The sequence below is a fragment of the Rhodnius prolixus genome, unplaced genomic scaffold, assembly GCF_049639745.1.
Source record: "Rhodnius prolixus isolate KJV_2025 unplaced genomic scaffold, Rpr scaffold_2, whole genome shotgun sequence".
Taxonomy (NCBI): domain Eukaryota; kingdom Metazoa; phylum Arthropoda; class Insecta; order Hemiptera; family Reduviidae; genus Rhodnius; species Rhodnius prolixus.
The window spans coordinates 54,507,335-54,526,390 of record NW_027411592.1 but is presented as its reverse complement, the minus strand read 5'-3'; the positions used below and the strand labels follow the sequence as shown (position 1 = coordinate 54,526,390).

Here is a 19,056-nt window from a genome sequence, read left to right as displayed (position 1 = left end):
TGCAGAGTTATGTTTAATTTTTTTTTGAAATTTAAGGTTTAGCCCAAAGTTTTTTTTGAAATGATTCTTTATTTCTGATTTGTATCTAAAGTTTCATTCTTTGAATGCTCGTGTCGGGTATTTGAGAAGTAGTTATGAAATTAAAACTGTCATCCTGTATAAAATAAAGAATTAACAAAAAAAGCACGATGCTCTTTAACGGAGAAAGGAAGTAAGGAAATATTAAGAATATAAAAAGGGTTTACTCCTTACTTCTGAGTTACAACTCAACCTAAATCCTATTTTTTTTTCTTACTCGTAGAACCCCTTGAAAACAAGTACTTCCATTTTAAATCGAAATTCTGTACTTCGCAATGAGGACTAAGCAAAAATAAAAAAAAAAGCTCTACTGTGGCTGTGTCATGGACATGGCCGTGGGTTGTACGTGAATACGTTTACGTAGCGGGTTATGTTTTTTATATAAAATATTTTTCTTCATGTATTTAGGATGAAATCAAGGAAACAAATAATTACTGTGTTACAATATAACTTTATTAATTATAGGTCTGTGATACGAAAAGTACGACACAAATGGCATACAAGATACATCGAGATTTCTGGTAAACGTTAAATCAATATAGGTATTACCTAACGTTGGAGAAGTTTCAATATAAGAAAAACTGAACTCGCTGAGCATGAAGTCGGGCAATGAGCGGTTTTGTGAGACATCAACATTAAAGTCTCCAACTTACATAATTGGTGTAGTAAGATCAGGCTCGTAATCGGGTATAATTTTAGAGATGTTTTTGGAATATTTTAACAACGATCGTAACATAAAGAGTTTAATTTCTGCTAACGCGCTATGCCCGGATGGATACCCGAGTACGAATTTGAAGATGCCATTGGCCTTTTTCATTTACTAGATAGACATCACCAGCTTTTGCGCCTTTCATTTCCAAATAAATTTCCGAAATGTCGATGTTAACTCTATTACAATCAGGTGAAGCTATTGATGTTGCGATATATGGCGACTCCACCGGCTTTGCGACTTTTACCATTCGATTGTTCTTGAGAAGCCCTATCCAACCGTATACCGATCTCTGTATTTGGTTTTGGCTTTTCGACGCGTAAAGGCTGACATTATATATTTTTGATAATATTTTTTTATTATAACACCTCTATTTTATTCACACTAATGTTTTATATCAATTGATAGATTGTGACGACAGCTGACGATTAAAACTTAAACGAACATCTTTGCTTCTCCGAGTCAAAAGTTATGCTAATTGCAAATCTCGATACGCAGCAAAATGATCTCAAAATGGCGGCGCTTCCTCCTCCACCGCGCGCGATGTATCACAGTCCTCGCTTATCGTAATGAATTCTTTGATCCTTTAGCTATCCAGTGGTCTAATTTAATTTTGGATGAAGACGATAGATTCGAAACTATAATGCCAAACTGTATCCCCCGATTTTTGGATTCTGTATCATTAGATTTTTTGGATTGCCACCATATGATAACAAATTTTTTTTTTTATTTATCCTTTTAATGTAGTTTACACCTGTACCCACAGGGTACAATAGGTAAATGCGATAAGTGTATAAATCAATAGCGTGTCAGAAGTGAATGACGGCCATCCAGTGATGGCCGCCATTAGTCACCCAGTTGGTCACGGGACCAACGGCGCCTCAGCCGTCTTCGAGGATTGGAGGGTAGCGTAGTTGTAGACAGGTTTGCAGCTAAAGGGTTGGGATGAAATGAGAGATTTTGATGAAAATTTTTATAACGGATTTTGGCAAGTTCAGAGATGAGTGGAATTTGGAGATCTGTATGGATTGTGTGGTTACTAACATAGGATGGAGCGTCTACTATGCAGCGGAGTATTTTGGATTGGAGTTGTTTGCAGTGTCTATTGATGTTGGATTTTTTTTTTTAGCTGTTCCGTAAAGTTCGAGTCCGTAAGTCCATATTGGTGGTGAGAAGAGCTGTATAGAGTCGTCGTTTGTTCTGCAGTGAGAGTTTTGAGCGTTTATCGAGTAGTTTGGCTAGAAGTTTGTATCGTTTGTTTAAGTTCGGTACGTTTAAGTCTCGTATGGGGTTCTAGGTAAGTCTCTTGTCTAGGTACATTCCAAGGTACCGCACCATGGTCGGCTGGCGGGATAGGTGTATGATGTAAGAAGACAGGTGGGTGGAGTTTGTCGTTTGAGTGTGAAGACTATGTATTTAGATTTAGTTGGGTTAATTTTTATACGCCAGTTTTTCTAACCAAGGTTCTATTGAGTGAAGGTGAGACTGTAGAGAGCGTACTGCGAGGATAGGGTCAGAGTGTGTGGAGAGAATGGCAGTGTCATCAGCGAAGGTGTAAATAGAGGTATTAAGGTTAGAAGGTAAGTCGGCAGTGTAGATTGTGTAAAGTAGAGGAGCTAAGACACTTCCCTGTGGCACACCAGCAAGGACAGGATAGATGGAAGAGTGAGTAGTGCCTTGAAGAACTTGGAAGAATCTGTCAGAGAGATAAGAGTTGAGTATGAGGTAAATTCGATTCAAATTTAACGACGTATTCACGTCAAAAGTTTTGTTTAGATTTTTTAATCTCCCACAAAAAAACAAATCTGTGACGTATTGCAAAAAAAAACATGGAGATCTTGGAATTCCAATAATAGCAGAAGTCGTGAGTATGGCGTAAATAAAATTTTTGTTTGTTTTGTTTTTTATAGTTCAAATAAACTTTAAATTAGTTTTCATTTCTGCGTTTTAATTAAATTTTATTTTTAAGTATGTTTTCAATTTATGACTTACCCGTCGAGAATTAATTTTTATTGTAGCAAGCACAGATTGAAGTAATAAAGCAAAAGAATTTTTTTTCCCCGTTTAATTAAAGAAAATAATAAAAAAATGTACGTAACAAAAAATTTAATAAAATAGAAATACAAATACATGTGGTTTATTATAAAAACATATATCGTATATATACAAACAAACACATATATGCCTATCCAATGCTTACGAATGTTTAATGAAGTACAATCATAAAAAATAGAAGGAACATTTAATTAGCCTTGGCACACTTTAATTGCAATATTAATATGTATTGTGCGTAATGAATTATAATATTAATCATCAGAATTTTCTCGGCTTATTATGGTGATCAATGATTATATTATATTTGTTCAATATAATAACGCTTATTATTTTCGTAGATATTCAGAACAATTTCTTTTTTGATTTTAGTCTGAAAAATATACACTGTTTTAATTCTTGGGTTGTCTTTTTCATTTAATTAACATTGATCCGTCTGTTTAGGGAGCAGATTTAATTAAAGGAAATGATAAAAATGAACGATTTTTGCTTGTCAACCAGGCGCCACAGTAGCCGAGCGGTTAAAAGACTACTAGACCCGCAATGCTAAGATGTATTGTTGGTTTTTAGTGGGTTCGATTCCCCGGTGTCTAGGCCTTGGATTTTATTTAATGGTTAATATTACAAAATTTATGGTAAAGTATGTTAGGCGATTGAGAGACTAGACCCGCAATGCCAAGATGTATTGTTGGTTTAGTGGGTTCGATTCCCCCGGTGTCTAGCCCTTGGATTTTATTTAATGTTTAATATTACAAAATTTATGGCAAAGTATGTTAGGCGATTGAGAGACTAGACCCGCAATGCTAAAATGTATTGTTGGTTTAGTGGGTTCAATTTCCTAAGCCTTGGGTTTTATTTAATGTTTAATATGAGGAATTTAATTGTTAAGTATGTTAGGCGATTGAGAGACTTGACCCGCAATGCTAAGAAGTATTGTTGGTTTAGTGGGTTCGATTCCCCCGGTGTCTAGCCCTTGGATTTTATTTAATGTTTAATATTACAAAATTTATGGTAAAGTATGTTAGGCGATTGAGAGACTAGACCCGCAATGCTAAGATGTATTGTTGGTTTAGTGGGTTCGATTCCCCCGGTCTAGCCCTTGGATTTTATTTAATGATTTTAATATGAGAAAATAGTAAAGTATGTTTGCTAGTCGTCTCCGTCCACGACACCTAACTGGACGTAAAGCCTGCTGAAATAATAGGCATTACTTTATTTTTATTTTATTTATATATTTATTTATTTTTTTATAAAAATGATCGTAACAGAAAATTAAAATAATTCCTTTTACCGTAGTACTCTTACTACGTTAAAAGATAAACGAGAAGAGTCTCCATGACAATCTTCTCCAGTTTGCTTGAGACTATATTCGGCTAGATTTGTCCTTGATGTGAATTCTTATTATTTTTCTATCCTCTTGCTGTGTATACTCGTATGCCACCGGTGTAACCAGTGGTAGACTTGGTGTGACCAGGTAACTAGGTCATAAGTGAATTGTTTTACATAAAATGTCCAGCTCGTGTTGACCAGATCAACATAAAGGGCTTACCCTCTCTCTCTTTCTCTCTCACATTGGTTGTGGTGTGGTATTGTTCTTTGTTTGTTGTGCACGTGTACGGCACGTTTAAATTGTGATGTAGTGCGCTTAACTGTTCTTGCATTGAAAAAAAAATGCAAGTAGATGTGCTATTTTTATAATCTATTTTGTTTTATTCTGATTTATTTTCTTTAATCAATGCGTGACCATCGATATGGCCATTTTTACAGGCAACATTGACCATCGATATAGCCATTCTTATAGGCAACATTGACCATCGATATGGCCATTTTTACAGGCAACATTGACCATCGATATGGCCATTCGTATAGGCAACAAAGACCATCGATATGGCCATTTTTACAGGCAACATTGACCATCGATATGGCCATTCGTATAGGCAACAAAGACCATCGATATGGCCATTTTTATAGCTACATTGACCATCGATATGACCATTCTTATAGGCAACACTGACCGTGCTTCAGTCTCCTCTCATTTAAGCACACATTTCAACCACCACACTCTCCCCCAAAGTTGCGAATCAAAATAATGCTAACGGATCACTTTCACTCTGCGGCGCGCATCTTGTCCTCTCGGGCAGTCCTATATTCAATTCTTCCTTCGTCTCATTAACTTGGTTTGCTACCTTAGAATGTGTACATCGGCAAACTGGTCTCACTTGAAACCTACATACTGGACTGAAAATTCTTGAAACTGAACAGATGTAACAAATCCCTACTGCGCCCGATGATTGGCAAACGAAGCAAAAATCTTCAGACTTTTTGACTGTATTTAATTTAATTGTACCTCTATGAAGTCTCTTTTTTATTTTTTGTTTTATTTTTTATTTTTATTTTTTATTTTAATTTTCTTTTCTTCTTTCTTTTGTTTCAGAAGTGGAGATCGTTATAACAGGTAAATATCCTTTAAAAACAATATTTGCCACTTAATTAAACTCTATATTGGATCGAAATATCCATTTTGTAAGTTTGAATTGGGACGGGAGAAACATCTAAGTTCATTTGGGCCCGAAACCTACTTCAACTTTTCTGCCTGCCTTCGGAGAATGATCCCTCGTTACAGACTTTTCCTAGTGCTGGATATTAGAAAGCGTTTAGTGTATTACACATAAAGCATTTGCACAATTAAATCTTTCTGCCTTTTGCTTAGACTACTATTTTTTTTTCTCCATTAATGTGTCTTAGAATCTCCAAAATTTCGAGACCCACCATCATTTCGAATGAACAAGATTGGGCTATCAAAAATTCGATCTATGTTTAAAGAACATTTGTTCAGTGGTAAGATGGATTATATTCACTCTTGAACGTGCCTATTCAAGAAACTTTTAAAAGGGGAATGCTGAATCCGACGCTAAAGTTTTGTGAAGAAACTATTTTTCTCTGTTCTTCCTGAAAGCGCCGCATGCGTAGGCTTTCTGGGACGCGGTTCTGCCTTTCCTGCCTGAAATAAAAAAAAACATTTTATGTTCCCTAAAACTGTAAACGACCTAAATTTTTTTCCAACATCTCCTACCTCCGCTATCTTTTCAATTCATTACCCTGGTTTTTACTTGACAGATTCCAGGCAATTGTAAAGGTAAAGTAATGTTCCATAGGTCAGCTTTCATTCACCAATCAAATTCAAGTTGTACAAATGATCCAATCCTTTTTTTAAGGATCATTTTAAATATTTCAGGGGGGGGGAGAGGAAACCTCCTTAAATACAAATTGCGAAAATATAACGGCTAATCAGTCAAATGTATGCAGCTTTTAGTAACACCGCGTTGATTGTTGACGTCATTGTTACGCTGATGATGGAAATTAGGAAGTGTTCTATTTAATGAGTGTTATGTACGGTGCCACGAACATAGTGCGTGCTCTCCTCTCTCGCTCCAAATTCTCTCTCCATCTCACTTAGTCTGTCGTCAGCTATTCGCTATTGTTGCTGGTGTTAGGGAGATAATTTCAACTTTCTCTTACTGTAATAAGTAAGAAGAGAGGAGGGCATTTTTATCTCGTGCTGATTTTCTATTTTCTGTAACCACCGGAAATGACCAATTTCAGTACTTTTGAATACGATAAAAAAAAAGATTAAAAATTTTGATCTGTATTTGTGGTATTTTTGAATCCACCGTGAATCGCAGGAAGTTTTAATTTCTTATTGTTCTTTGACGCCACCAGCGTACGTCACCAATTTGTTTTGACAAACTATGCCATCCGGTATAACCAAGATTCTGATTCCGATTTTTTTTTTCCAATTCTCAAAAAAGGATTCTCTTGGCCTTAAAAGAATTATGTACTGCGCAGAAGTAGTTGTATAACTTTTATACGTAAAGTTATTCAGAAAAAATTCGATTGTTGGTACTTCTGGGCAAGGATGTTGGTTAAATATCCCGGAAAACTGCCATTGCAGACTTAATCTCCTATTAAATATTATTAATAAGTATTACATATGGTACCTAAATTCAAAATTTAAAGGTAATCTACTAACCGGAAGTGGTTCTTTACCGAGAACTAATTCGCGACTTTATGGTTGGTTTCTCAATCTGAGAATTTAATTGAACTTTAATTTTAATCACCAAATTTATTTAATTTCAATCGTTCAACAAATCGATTTTATCGTTCACTAAAAGACTTTTCTCCAACTAATGGTTCAGACCATGTTGACGATTCACTAGACTTATATAGCACTATCATGTTGCTCACATATTTAACCATGCGGGTGATTCACTAGTCTTATATAGGACTACCTTACACTCACATTTAACCATGTAGACGACTCACTAGGCTTATATGGAACTAGCTTACACTCATAATTGACCATGTTGACGACTCACTAGACTTATATAACACCACCCCACACTGACATTTAACCATGTTGACGCTTCACTAGACTAATATTGGGCTATCTTACACTCACATTTAACCATGTTGACGATTCACTAGACTTATATAGGGCTATCTTACACTCACATTTAACCATGTTGACGATTCACTAGACTTATATTGGACTACCTTACACTCACATTTAACCATGTTGACGATTCACTAGACTTATATTGGACTACCTTACACTCATAATTGACCATGTTGACGACTCACTAGACCTATATAACACCACCCCACACTGACATTTAACCATGCTGACGATTCACTAGACTTATATAGCACTATCTTACACTCACATTTAACTATGTTGACGATTCAGTAGACTTATATAGCACTATCATGTTGCTCACATATTTAACCATGCGGGTGATTCACTAGACTTATATAGGGCTACCTTACACTCACATTTAACCATGTTGACGACTCACTAGGCTTATATGGAACTAGCTTACACTCATAATTGACCTTGTTGACGACTCACTAGACCTATATAACACCACCCCACACTGACATTTAACCATGTTGACGATTCACTAGACTTATATAGGGCTATCTTACACTCACATTTAACCATGTTGACGACTCACTAGACTTATATAGCACTATCTTGCTCACATATTTAACCATGCGGTTGACTCACTAGACTTATATAGGATTACCGTGCACTTATATTTATCCACGTTGACAACTCACTAGACTTATATAGGATCATCGTACACTATTCATCGTATTTAGCACCTATTATATATTTAATAGGATGAAGTAACAAAAAAAAAAGAAAAATAGGAAATGGTGTTTTAGCGGAAGTGTCAGTTTACTGAATAGTTTGTTTTACGTAATTACCTATTTATCCACCATTAACCGGTTTTTCTAAAAACTACTTTTTCCATGTTGTAGAGAACCACCAAAACTGTATTATTACTGAAGATACCTTATTTTTCTACAGATACCCAACGCGAATAAATGAAGACACCACTGTTGTTACAGTAATAAAAGAAAGCAAAACTTTGCCCTATATTTGCCTAACGTGATACAATTGTGTATCTCTTATTTAAAAGACAAAAACTGAATACAAAAGTTACAAGAAAACCAGGTTCACTAATTACATCCAGTTTCTGTGTAGTTGTTCTTGTCCCTAATTTGTTTTAGTCTGTCCAGCAGTACATTTTTGCTGCAAATAACGTTGTTTAGATTAAATTGAAGAAAATTATAAATATTTCCCACTTAATAGTGTTCTGCGTAGTTATTATTTAAGATGCTACACTTCATGTACTAGAGGAAGTGTAAGATACGTGGGAGGAAGTTAGAGTACATTTTATTTCCTCTTATGTTTTTCGTAGAATGCATTTCTCTGTTAAGTGTTAATGAGAAGATTGTTGAATTGCCTTGGTGTTTATGTTAATCTCTTAAGGGATATGGATTAACCATTTCTTCCGGGATCCTGGCGAAGGTATACCAGCCTAAGAATGAAAGCAATCAATACTGACACTCCAATAATCCACAATGCCACAAAACCACCTACAGATTGATGTGTCGAACTATTTGGGTCTAGCCACAGGTGAACTCTTGAAACTAATTCCCATTCAAAGCATCATGCTACCCATACCGGAGAATTAATGGCTACAGAGATGACTTTCATGAAATATTAGGTACCTCTTTTTTTTATCGATCAATCAATATTTAATGGGTTTTAATTGTTTTACTGGAAATATACCAACAATCTATAATCATTTTTAAGGAGCCATAGTAGCCGAGCGGTTAAGAGACTAGACCCGCAATGCTTAGATGTATTGTTGGTTTAGTGGGTTCGATTCCTCAGTGTCTAGGCCTTGGATTTTATTTAATGGTTAATATAAAAAAGATTTATAGTAAAGTATGTTAGGATGGAAACATAGTGGAGCGGCGAGCAAAGCGGCGATGATAGCTGCTTCAGATCAAAGAGAGCGACGAGCAGCGAGCAAAGAGTCGCATGCGCATAGTGACGAGTTTAGTCGCGTTCTCCTTTTGACAAAACAAGATGGAGGAACTATTTTTATATGAAAATTCTTCGTTGAACTTTGGTATTTGCAGCAGCTTAGTAGTAGGAGCTGCAGTGTACATGACATAAATAAGTCTAGAAATGAACTTGGTGAATTTCATCACTTGTACCAACAACTTCGGGAGCATCCTGGCAAGTTTCATGCGTATTTTCGAATGTCTATATCAACATTTGATTACATACTAGCCCAGTGTAACCCCATTAATCAAAATCAAATTTTATTGTTTTTGAGTAATACAGCTCATAACATGAGTTAGGCACAATATAGAAAAATTAACTATGTAGGTTATTAACTAAATACAAATCTGTGTAACCCCATTAATCCTAGCAGTTACTTTAAGATAAGAAAATCAAAATAAATAAAAATAAAATAGAAATATATGCAGATAAAAAGAAATTAGTCAATTAAAAAAACACAATAATTTTATTAAATCACTACACCATGATTTGTCGTAAATTAATGTTGTTCATCTGAAAAACTGGAGTAGTACGACGCTACAGAAGAAGGATTGGAGAATTCGTCCTGATCAGTAGTAGTAGGACGTGAAAATGTAATTTAATTTTGCCTAGTATTTAGATGAAAGTTAGCATTAAGGGATTGAGAACCAAATTAAATGTAGCAAAAATTACCTGAATTCTCCATTAACTACTAATTGTTAATTAATTTTAACGATTAATTATTAATTGTTAAAAACTGTTGTAGCTTCGCAAATATTATGGTCCCACAGAGGTTTCTTTAAACAAAGTAAACCAATAATGTATCAATATCCATAACCTTTGAAAAATAACCTTTACAAATTGAACGCGATGAGAGCGAAGAAATCAAACGTCATAACGCTTCGCTCTACTCTCTAGAGATAGCGTTGCTCTATCTTCGCTTTGCTCGCCACTATGCGCGGTCCCATATGTTTACTTGTGTTTGATTTCGCCGCTTTGCTCTTCGCTATCATCGCCGCTTTGCTCTTCGCTATCATCGCCGCTTTGCTCTTCGCTATCATCGCCGCTTTGCCCGCCGCTCCACTATGGTTCCAGCCTTAGGCTGGAAACATAGTGGAGCGGCGGGCAAAGCGGCGATGATAGCGAAGAGCAAAGCGGCAAAAACAAAAACTAGAAATAGATAGAGTTGCTCTATCTTCGCTTTGCTCGCCACTATGCGCGGTCCCATATGTTTACTTGTGTTTGATTTCGCCGCTTCGCTCTTCGCTATCATCGCCGCTTTGCTCGCCGCTCCACTATGTTTCCAGCCTAAGGCTGGAAACATAGTGGAGCGGCGGGCAAAGCGGCGATGATAGCGAAGAGCACAGCGGCAAAAACAAAAACTAGAAATAGATAGAGTTGCTCTATCTTCGCTTTGCTCGCCACTATGCGCGGTCCCATATGTTTACTTGTGTTTGATTTCGCCGCTTCGCTCTTCGCTATCATCGCCGCTTTGCTCGCCGCTCCACTATGTTTCCAGCCTTAGGCGGCTAAGAGACTACTCCCGCAATGCTAAGATGTATTGCTGGTATAGTGGGTTCGATTCCCGGTGTCTAGGTCTTGGATTTTATTTAATGGTTAATGTGAGGAATTTATAGTAAAGTATCTTAGGCGGCTAAGATACTAGTCCCGCAATGCTAAGATTTATTGCTGGTTTAGTGGGTTCGTTTCCCTGTCTTAGATCTCGGATTTTATTTAATGGTTAATAAAAGAAATTTATAGTAAAGTATGTTTGCTAGTCGCTTCCGTCCACGACACCTAATTTGGTAGTTATAAAGCCAGCCTGAAAAAATAGGCATTTACTTTTTTACTATAATCATTTTTATATAATGTTTTTTATGTTAATGTTTTTATGGTCACCTAAGCACGAAAAAAAAACGTGTTTTTACATATTGTTAAATTTGTTTGTGTGTATTTTTGTGGCTGACTGTATCTTTGTGGTGTGTTTTGACGTGTATTAAATGAAAAAATCAAGAATAGGACGCTGAACTGAAACCGAACGTCGCTAATTGAAACTCTCACTGAGAAAACCATGATTCGAAGCCCGATATCTATAATTTATAATGAACAGTTTGTATTAATTATTTTAATGCATTGACTGATTGTAATTATCTCTTTTTTCTGTTACAGGTAAGTTTGACTGAAGTTACATCTAATTAGTTTTAATGCAGTCTCCCTTATGTGAAATGCTCAATTTATCTAAGTGAGTACATTCATAGCTATTTTAAGTACTCCAATAACTTATGTGTTAGAACGTTGTTTTGAAAAGTTGTAATTAAAGTTTGGTATTGATAGATACATTTATAGGTAGGTGGAACTTACAGATTTTTTTTGGTTTTTGTTCAAGTATTAACATTGAATATGTTTTTAAGTTTATTTATATTTTTTAAACTTTATCTGCGAGGCTTTTTTTTTTTAATGTTAATTAATTATTATAAGGATTTTTTTTTTTTTTAATAAGAATTCTCTAAGCTTCTAGAAAATTTTATTACGCAAGAGAAAGTGACAGTACTTAGTATTTATAAAGTTTGGTTTCTACAGTGAACATAACAATTGCCTATGTTTGAAGTAGGTCAATAAAATGGCCAGTAGAAAGAGTACTCGGTGCTTGTAGATTGTATGAGTGCATAATTATTAAGTTTTCAACGAGGTAAGATAAAACTTAATGTGCCCTATGATGCTATAAATAGATGCCAGTACTAAAGGAGGCAGAGGACTTGTTTCCTTAGTTTATTTCCTAACTTCTCTGTTACTGTCATTATAATATTATTTTACATCAACTTAAGACTCTTCTAAAGTCTGATGCACGTGCATGCCACCAAGTTGGGTTCTGTTCTAACATATAACCATATTTGTTTAATATTTTCTCACCTTTACAGTCTTATTATACGTAATTTCCCAACTTAACTAACGGGCCTTCTCTGTTTAATATGGTTTTTCTTTTTTTATTTCATCACTTCTATGTTCATATTTAATAAATCAACAGCCATTAGAAAATTATATCGTAATGATAAGTGGGGGGGGGGCTCCCCTTGAGGTTTCTTGTTTGAAATTTAAAATAATTCGTTCACATTCTCAGTCCCTCAGTTCTGGATAACATCTTGGATTTTATTACTCATAGTACGCATGTTTATGGTATCGCTGAATGGTTTTGGGATATCATTCTAGTCAGTCCTTTTTTTTCCCCCCCGAACTAGTCAGCAATTATAGTTTGAGTCGGAAACTTCATTTGAAGTGGAATTTTCTACACCAAATTGATTAATCACTGATGGTGAATGTAAGTTTGAAATTAGTCAGGGATGAATCTATCCTGCATGCTATGAGGGATTAAAATCGAAACAAATTTTACTTATCAACAAGCATAAGCCTGGAAGATGACCTATTTCCCTGGTAAATAATGATAGTTTTGGTTTTCGACCGTTTGTTAGTTGATGATTTTGGGGAATATTGAGATGCGGTCAATCAATAAATTCACAAACAAATTTTGTTTCATCTCACCAACGTTTCTGGGTATTATATTATCTTCTTCAGGGTATTGTAAAATTTGTGGAGTTTCATTGTTAAAGCTACATCATCATAACTGTTAAACAAAACATTACAACAGTTATGGATGATGTAGCTTTAACATTAAACTCCACAAATTTTACAATACCCCCTGAAGAAATTAATATATATTTCCGAAACGTTGGTGTGAAGAAACAAAATTTGTTTGTGAATTGATTGACCGCACCACAAATATTCCCCAAAATCATAAATATGTAAATAATGACTGAAGTTAGCAATAAATCTTTCTTCTCTTTAAAAATATTTTACTTTAATTTAATTTTCCATAAAGGGGGCTAACGCCTCTTTCATTGTATGTACAGCTTTGAGACCCCCAAAAAAGGTATATCTACATGAAATTCTGAATCGAATGACACCTCATTCATGAAAATCGTCCCACCCGTTTAGGCGCTATGTTGTTTACAAAAAAGGTAACAAGAATAAGAAGATTTTCTGAAAATGCCGTTTTTCTTTTTTTCACGAAATCTAGTAGATCTGGGTTTTGCCAAAAAAAAAAATTACAGTAATAAAGGAGGATTTTCCCTATTTTTTAAAGAAAATTTGGGGAAATAATCTTTTATAGAAAAAGAGTAAAAAATTGTCAAAGTTGGTTGTTTTTCAATGTTACGTACGCTTTTTCGTGCAGTTTTTGACGATCAACCCTAATACAACTGTCCTACTGGACAGTTTTAAAAAGATAGTTCTTTAGATGGGAGCTAAGGTATTAACCATTCTGTAAAAAGTGCCGTGTCCTTAACCGAATTTACCTGGAAAAATGGTTTTCAAGAATAACTCAACAAACTGAAAATCCCATTCAGTAAATTGTAATTGCAATTGTAGCATTTACATTAATGAGTAACTGACAAGACCCATGTATGGGTAGCACACAATATATCTTATGAGGACGCCAATGTTCCTGAAAAGGATTATTTCAGCTGATTACTTAATATATAGAAAATCAGTCCCGAACTCAATAATTCTTTTTAGTAGCGAATAAAAGAGAATTATGCAAACCAGAGCATATCATAAAATTAAACATAGATCTTTAGAAATATTGCCGGAAGTGTCCAGCCAACATTTTGGAATATTTTCGACTAGTTATCCGGAGTATATTTAGAAGGCACTTGGAGGGCAGAAAATTCATCTAAATCCTGGAGATGATTTGGCCAATAGAGTTAATACTTTTAATTATGTAAGCAAAAGAGATCATCACCAAAACTTATTGATTAGTTGCAATGCAATCCGCTCATCATTGTCTGTCAGGACCCTTTATAAAACTGCAACATTACGCACCCTTCTTAGCCAACATATAGGAGTTCACTCTGTTGATTTTGTTCTTCTGGCAAGAGAATTCTTTTGCGTCGCCACCAAACAATGAACCACCTCAGAGCTAAGAAATTGAGGAAGTTCGTTTTCTGACATCATCCACAATGACTATAGTGACAATTGATTTTTTTTACTTTTTATTACAATTGATACATTTCTTTATTGTTATTCTTTTATTTTGACTTATTATAATTAAGCGCCTAATTAATTAAGTGGAAATTTAATTTAGTTATAATTAATTTATATTTTTATATGAATTGATTGATCCTAAATAAAGGAGCTTTATTCAATTAAAGCTCTCCATTAATTAGGTGGCCTTTAAATTAATTAAGTTCTCAATAGTAATGATGAAATATATTTGGACTTTCTCTTTTTTGGTATACTAGTAGAAAGTTTGGCAAGTTCCTGCAGAAATGGGTGGATTGATGTGTTTGAACTCGAGCTTGATGTAGTCAGTAATTGGGCTACTTAAAACTCTGTCCTGTCATTTGTGTTTTTTTTTTTTTTTTTTCTTTTTTTGGCATTGGCTTCCGCCATACAGCCAGCATCGTCTAGGTGCTTATCACTAGAATATCACTCACTCTCCATTCTTACCTACAAATACATTCGCTTCACACATTCATCATTCTACTATATACTGCTATTTACATAAACTACTGCTAATGGATGGAGCAGCACTCTGTACTCCTGCCATCCTTATAGCTTAACCAAAATTAAAATCACGTAATCCTTCTCTTAGCATTTTCTTCCATTCCTTCTAATTCGGCTATAGCTTTTAAATACATTCATATTTCATTGCTAGCTCTGCTATCGACTTAAGCACATAAATGTTGGTGGAGAATATAATGTCTTCGTAGCGAAATGGTGCATCTAAATACCTGTATATATCGTCAAACATTCGTTTCCTTTCTACCCCATAACGTGGACATATCATTATTACATGTTTGAAATCCTCCTCCTCATTGCAATCTACGCAAAGAGGAGAGGACCTTTTGTTGATCCTGTGTAGATACGATCCGCACACCGCGTGGTTCGCTCTCAGCCTGCTTATTGTCGTAACAACCCATTTATTAGTGCCAGTTCCCTTAAACCATGGTTGTCTAGGTAACTGATCTGCCATAGTTTTATAGAATCTACCTTTATCACCATTATTGTAATCTGTCTGCCATTTTTGTAGTGCTGCCTTTGCAATTATACCCTTGATATCGGTGTGTGGCAATTTACAATTAGCCATTTCCCCACTATTAGTGGCTTCCTTTGCAAGTGTATCAACAATTTCATTCTCTTTTATACCAAAATGACCCCTTACCCACAGAAAATTAATGCAGACTCCCTTCTCTTTAAAAATGGCTATAATTTCTACCAATCTCTGCGATAATGTGATTCATTCCTGCAGACTGGTTGTGTATATGTGATAATTTACACAACGCACTCTGGCTGTCACTAATAATGGTATATTTTTTCTCCGACAACGAATAAATATATTTTAAAGCTGTTAAAATAGCAATTAGCTCCGCTGTATGGATGGACGCCTCTAATTTAATTATCGTAAAATAGTTCCGAACCGGATCATACACAGCACTTCCGACTTTATTATTGATTTTGGACCCATCTGTAAATAAACGATATGAGCCCGGATAATGGGAAGAAATGTAATCTTCGAAGGCCGCGGTTCTCATCTTTTCCAGTACCTTTATCAAGTCGAAGGAAGTGTTAACACTTAATTCGGTCAATAAATGTTCGTATTTTAAGTTGTACACATGTAACTTATTATTAGAATCTCTACCTTATCTCTAAAGGTAGAGATTCTAATAAATTTGTTTTTTTTTTTTTTTTTTAATTTGACCTTTAATTAAAAATCCAGGCTCTGTAAACCCAAATTTTAGGAAATGGTGCTTTAACGGAAGAGCCCACATTACTGGACAGATATTTTTAAGCTCTTAGCTACTTTTTCTTTCTATTTCGTAAATGACGTACATTAAGTTGTAACAGCCAACCGGAAATGTATCTGGAACAGGATGGAATTTTTCGAGTTTTGTATAATTTACACCCCCCCATCTATTGAAACTCTTTTACCAAATTTTTTGATTATTATTATTTTTTTGTTTTAATCTAAAAAATTATTAACTAAGTCATTGAACTTAAGTTTAGATCAACGTCTTACAAAAATATTAGTATAATTAGCAAAAAGTTTTTTGTGAGTCTAGAGAGCAGAACTAGTGCAGTGAATAATAAGGTTACTTTATTATTAGTTTGGCTCGTAATTTAGGCTCCTCCACTAATATAAATTTTTATAGTTCACCTGATTAACGCTGCTGCTATATATTCTTGTTGTTTTTTTTTTACTTTTTGTTTCATAGTTTTTAAATTTAAGTAAGTAGTAAGAAAATAGTAATAATACTATACTTAGAACATACACACACACACATTTACTATGAATTTCATAAGATTTTTGTTTTCTTACTAAACTATTAAATAGTTTTGTTAAACAAAAATAAATTATTGCATAAAAATGATTATTTTTGTAATACATTGCAATAACAAGTTATAGTTGGAAATTTTCAGTGTATATATATATATATATATATATATATATATATATACATATATACGCGTGCGTGTGTGTGTTAATAGTGAGTGAATGAGTTTGTGACTAGTCATTAAAAGAAAAGTGACTATTTGTTTACTTCGTCTCCTAAAAATAAGAAAATGCTGACTGAATATTGTAGACGTACGTAGAATAGTTAATTATGATAGAACTCTGAGGAAAACGCTAATCTCCCTCCAAAAGAAAATATTTTCCCGAAAAGAACTTCTAATGAGAAATTTTTGAAGAGATTTTTTTCAATTTTTCTTGAACTGAGAAAATACAATTTTTGTTTACGGAAAAATGGCAGAAAACTTTACTGCTTTTCTTTTTTTTTGGTCATCAGCATGGATGATGGTAGTAGAGCTAAAGATCGTGTATCCATTGAAGTAATTAAAGCAGCTGGTTAAAGTGACTTTCACTATCAGCTGTTGATGTTGGTTACACCTCTAGCTGTAACTAGAATTGAAGAAAATTAAATAATTTAATTTCTACAACACCACAATATTTAAAATTAACCACCAATAGTGGGCAATACGTATTTAGAGCGAAAGTACCTCCAACAAGCCCAGTTAGCCGGCCTTGTCCCAAAGTTGGCAATCAGTCCAAGTTCACGTTGCCTTAGTCTAGATACCTAGTTACACATTTCTTCCAGTACATCTGCAGTAATTCAAATAATTGTTACTCGTTTGTTTTCCCTTTTAAAAAGTAGCATATTTTCTCTATTTGATCAAAAAAATTTGGGAAAACGCTTTTGGTTTTTCTCTTACAAAAATCAAACAAAAACTCATTTGTGTGGGGAAAAAACAAACAAATTTGTGGATTTAGGGAACCTAAGTACGAATATTTCGAGTGGAAAAATCAATTACGTGAAATTGGACATAATTGCGCAATACTTCCTCTTGTAAGAGAGTGACTGTAAGGGGGGTTCCTCTTGTAAGAGAATGACTGTAAGGGGGGTTCCTCTTGTAAGAGAATGACTTTAAGGGGGTTCCTCTTGTAAGAGAGTGACTGTAAGGGGGGTTCCTCCTGTAAGAGAATGACTTTAAGGGGTTCCTCTTGTAAGAGAATGACTTTAAGGGGGTTCCTGTTGTAAGAAAATGACTGTAATGGGGTTCCTGTTGTAAGTGAATTACTGTAAGGGGGGTTCCTCTTGTAAGAGAATGACTTTAAGGGGGTTCCTCTTGTAAGAGAGTGACTGTAAGGGGGGTTCCTCTTGTAAGAGAATGACTGTAAGGGGGGTTCCTCCTGTAAGAGAATGACTTTAAGGGGGTTCCTCTTGTAAGAGAATGACTGTAATGGGGTTCCTGTTGTAAGAGAATTACTGTAAGGGGGGTTCCTCCTGTAAGAGAATGACTTTAAGGGGGTTCCTCTTGTAAGAGAATGACTGTAATGGGGTTCCTGTTGTAAGAGAATTACTGTAAGGGGGTTCCTCTTGTAAGAAAATGACTGTAATGGGGTTCCTCTTGTAAGAGAATGACTGTAAGGGGGGTTCCTCTTGTAAGAGAATGACTTTAAGGGAGTTCCTCTTGTAAGAGAATGACTGTAATGGGGTTCCTGTTGTAAGAGAATTACTGTAAGGGGGTTCCTCTTGTAAGAAAATGACTGTAATGGGGTTCCTGTTGTAAGAGAATTACTGTAAGGGGGTTCCTCTTGTAAGAGAATGACTGTAAGGGGGTTGCTGTTACGCTATTTAAGGATTTAGAAGCAGTTATATGTTTATATACAAATACTCCTGAAACTGCCACAATAATGAACGGAAATATAAGAAATATGAACAGCGGAACCATGCTAATTTATATAGGAGCAGATTTAGAAGAGAATTATTGTTTTCGCATAGTAAATTCTATAAAATGGATACTTTGCACTTTAATCGTTAAGCGCGATAGGCAAATCGATAATATAATAATTACGATATAGGCACTTTTGATAGTAGTAAAGTTTGTATTTTTACTTAAAATTCAAAATTAAAAAAAAAGTAGATTGCTGTAATTATTACTACTAAATTAAGGAGGGTAAGAGAAGTGAAATTAATAAGTATATTGCTGAAATACTGTTTCAATTTCACTTTCAAATTTCATTCTTAAATTTTTGTTTACTTGAACACTTAATTAAATATTTAAAAGTAATTTCTCGTTTATAATTAATTGGCAATTTAAATAAATAGAACATCATACAACACATAGACGATGTTTGTGAGTGTTTGCGTGTGTATTTATGTGTGTGTGTGTGTATATATACATTATGCAAGATGGTGGATTATAATGTCCTTGTACCAGAAGTGAGGTACTGAGTTCTAACTAAAGCAGTCCAAGTGCA

The 19,056-nt window shown here is 34.8% G+C and overlaps 1 protein-coding gene across 4 annotated transcripts in view; it reads left to right on the top strand.

Moving 5' to 3' along the window:
• Nucleotides 1-19,056, top strand: part of ftz-f1 (ftz transcription factor 1) — a 355,962-nt gene that overhangs the window by 108,632 nt on the left and 228,274 nt on the right. For 3 of the 4 annotated variants that reach the window (XM_074119981.1, XM_074119984.1, XM_074119983.1), the window contains exon 2: nt 5,274-5,294. The exons of the other annotated variant lie outside the window; for it this stretch is intronic. In XM_074119981.1, the coding sequence (XP_073976082.1) occupies nt 5,274-5,294 (21 nt within the window). The remainder of the gene's footprint in view (nt 1-5,273; nt 5,295-19,056) is intronic. 4 annotated transcript variants of the gene reach the window in all.